The sequence below is a fragment of the Pinus tabuliformis genome, chromosome 8 (assembly GCF_031772625.1).
Source record: "Pinus tabuliformis cultivar Carrire ecotype Pingquan chromosome 8, CPIR1, whole genome shotgun sequence".
Classification (NCBI taxonomy): Eukaryota; Viridiplantae; Streptophyta; class Pinopsida; order Pinales; family Pinaceae; genus Pinus; species Pinus tabuliformis.
The window spans coordinates 1,665,775,281-1,665,778,592 of record NC_142294.1 but is presented as its reverse complement, the minus strand read 5'-3'; the positions used below and the strand labels follow the sequence as shown (position 1 = coordinate 1,665,778,592).

Here is a 3,312-nt window from a genome sequence, read left to right as displayed (position 1 = left end):
GATGGCAATAAACAGATGAGAGGTCAAATAGGATGTCCCAAACCCATGGAGGTTAGTGAAAACGAGATGAGATGACCCCACCCAGACACGAAACAGCGGAGTGCCGTGTTCAAGAGCGACGTACTGCCGAGACGACTGTAATCAAAGTTCCATTTTCCCCACCTTTGCAGGCAGGTACCCCGATTATTTTTGGACGACAAGCTTGACGGGGGTAACATATGCTTGATGTGTGTCATGTTGACAATATCCGATGTCATTGAGTGTTTAACGAGCCTGACAAAGGAAAAACTCGGCTTCTTTTCTTGTTTCGAGAGTCTGAAAAGAATGCGGAAAAGGAGGCTCCAGGGGGGTCCTTTTTCGTACAGTTGTGTCTCTCGAGCCCGAAAAAGTATAAAACTGTGCTCGAAAGAACCGCCCGGTCATTACAACCGAGGAGTACTTTTCATAAATAGTGTCGCCGACCGGAAAAAGTAAAAAAGTGGTCGAAGACACGTCGTTTTAGAGCCAATATCGAGTGCGAAACGATAAGCACCCGGCGATCTTTTTGGTTTAACGGTCGGAAAAAGAGCTTAAAAACGACCGCCTTTCGTTCCCTTTAACGAGCTGAAAGGGAGCTCGGCCATCTTCTCTTGTTTAACGTCGGAGAAGAGCTTAGAGACGACACTTTGGGAATCACATGAATCGTGGACTGTCATGACCAAGCTGCGATACCTGTACCTGCACAAGGGCACTACCCGCATAAATCCATTCGATATACGTAAAAAACATATTGAAACATGCTTGAAAACAGAACCAAGGCTAGTTTTATGGCAAAAAATGGTAAAAACCCAAAAAATATGGTAATTTAGGAGTTTTTACTATAAATAGGGGGGGGTAATAAGTCATTTTTACCATTTTACTATTTGGAGTGCGAAGAACGTGGAGAAGCCAAAAAGTTGACGGAGCGATTTCCAGCCCATCCGGAGACCATTTTCAGATCTGCTTCTTCCAGGTAGGTTCCCATTCCTTTGCCCTGCATTCTGGTTCATTTTAGGAGTTTTTTAACGGTCGAATAGGCCCAATTGGGCATTTTTTATTTGCATGGGTGCGCCCTCGGTCAGCGCGGAAATTGCCCACGGGGTCGCGCTGATCGAAAAATAGGCAATGTAACCAACTTCGGGTCAGCGCGGAAAAGGCGTGTTCTTCCGCGCTGACCTCGCATTTTTAACAAAGAGCTGCCATTGTCAGCGCGGCTGTTTCTAAAACAGTCGCGCTGGCGCGGAAAAATTTTGTTTTTTTGAAAATGAACGTGAATTTTTACCTGGAAGCACTTCTGATCGGTTTTATTGTTCATGCAGGACATCATGGCTTTTCAATGGCAAGAGAGAGTTCACGATGTGGAGGATGTGGCTGCTTGGGGAGACGTAAATTGTTGCAACGCCATGCGGGCGTGTGGATTCATGAAATTCTTCCTGACGCCGCGTCTAAGGGCCCAACATGATTTGCTGGAGCTGCTGATCAGGGCATGGAACCCGGTGGACCAAAAATTCACCATCCGCGGTCACGACATCGAGTTCGATCATATGGACATCTTCTTCTTGACTGGGCTGTCGCGCCGAGGTGGGAGGCCCATCTTAGAGGGGCAGCGACCTAGCGGTGGTACCCTGGATGACTTAATGGCTGAGGTTTGCCCAGGGGCAGTAAAGACGCGGAGTGGGAAGTGCTCGATCCCCACAGTGAGAGACATAGTGTTGCGCACCATCCTGTTCATGGTGACCCGGGCAGCGGGCAGCATGGCGAACCATGAGGCGTCCAAGACTCATCTCCTACTAGCCCTCGAGTGTCTCGAGCCTACCGTGTTCGACTGGTGCACCGCAGTGTGCAACAATATGAAAAGGCAGTTGAGCAACTGCCGTCGCGGAGAGACGAAGCAGTTCGGGTATGGATCGATCCTGGTCCCGCTTATTCTGGAGCGAGTACCAGCCATGCGGCTGCAGTCTATGGCTGTGGATGCCCCCAGAGATCCTCGAGAGACGAGGGCCACTCGATGGGCTCGGATTATGCCACGTGGGGGTGGCGGCCGACCACATAGCTGGGGGGTATATTTCAGAGACTGGTTGGACCAACAGGAGATCTTCGTACAGGATTGGCCATATGCAGGGATGGATTTCCGCAATGATCCTGACTTGGTGCTGCCTCCGGGTGAACAGTGGGATGATGCAGGTATGACACTTTTTGTCTTTTTGAGTGTTGTATATTTTTTTTTATTATGTACATGTCCTAATAAATGTCTTGTCACGCAGATGTAGGGCCTACTAGACCGATTGGCCTGGCTGTCACGGCACGGAGAGAGGGCCCAGGAGCCGGAGCTTTGGCCTTAGCCCCTCCAGAGGCCAACACGCCAGAGGTTGTGGCTCGCAACCTTGAGGGGTTGCTGGAGGGGGTACCGGATTTCCAGGGGGTTGAGGAGGTCCCTGTGGAGCATCAGATCCACACAGTGGGTGTGGAACCCAGAGTGCACCGCCTTCTGAGGCGGGTAGCACGAGCGGCCGTGTACTACAGAGAGCACCACCCAGCCGATTAGTCACCTAGGTTTTATTTCCACTGTTTATTTTGAGACATTATGACTCGGATGTACTGAGATTTTGGGACACGTACTTCTATTTTTGAGCGCCTCAGTGCGCCACACGATATATATATATATACATACCGGTTTTTGGATGAGTCGTTGTTACATATGATGATGTGTTATCTGTATTATGCGTTTGTTTTAGTACAATTTGTGATCTTATGTATGGATTCGCATGACACTCGACTCATGGATTTTATATGTTTAATGCAAGCTTAAAAACACACGTGCAAACTATGCTTGGAATGACTTATTTACATATGCTTATGGTCTTACTATGCTGTTCTTTCCTTCTTTGTATGATGTTTATCTGTTTCGCAAATGTCTGTCTAATACACGATTTGCCAATGCATCAGTCAACGTATTTAATCGTCTTGGAATATGCTGATAAGTAATGAAATCAAAACTCCGTTCTAACAATCTCACACGTAGGTATAACCTTAATATGCGCTGGTCTCTGACGGAATATTGCCTGTTTAGTTGATGGACCACCAACTGGGAGTCCAGGTTTACCACTAGCTCGCGGATGCCGAGGTCAACTGCTTCGGCAAGCAATTCTATTACAGCACTGTACTCGGCAACATTGTTAGTGGTACGACCTAGGCACACACCCTGTAGGTTTATCAACTCCCCGTGAGGATCGTAGATCACCCACGCTGCCGAAGACAAATTACAAGTACTACGGCAGGCACCATCAGCGAAAC

At 48.3% G+C, this 3,312-nt stretch overlaps 1 protein-coding gene across 1 annotated transcript; it reads left to right on the top strand.

Annotated features, from left to right (window-relative positions):
* The first annotated feature begins 1,905 nt into the window (after nucleotides 1-1,905).
* Nucleotides 1,906-2,686, top strand: LOC149242580 (uncharacterized). Its single transcript, XM_089367699.1, has 2 exons — nucleotides 1,906-2,202; nucleotides 2,283-2,686. The coding sequence occupies exons 1-2, from the start codon at nucleotides 1,965-1,967 to the stop codon at nucleotides 2,561-2,563; spliced, it is 519 nt and encodes a 172-aa protein (XP_089223825.1). The 5' UTR covers nucleotides 1,906-1,964; the 3' UTR covers nucleotides 2,564-2,686.
* The last annotated feature ends 626 nt before the right edge of the window (nucleotides 2,687-3,312 follow it).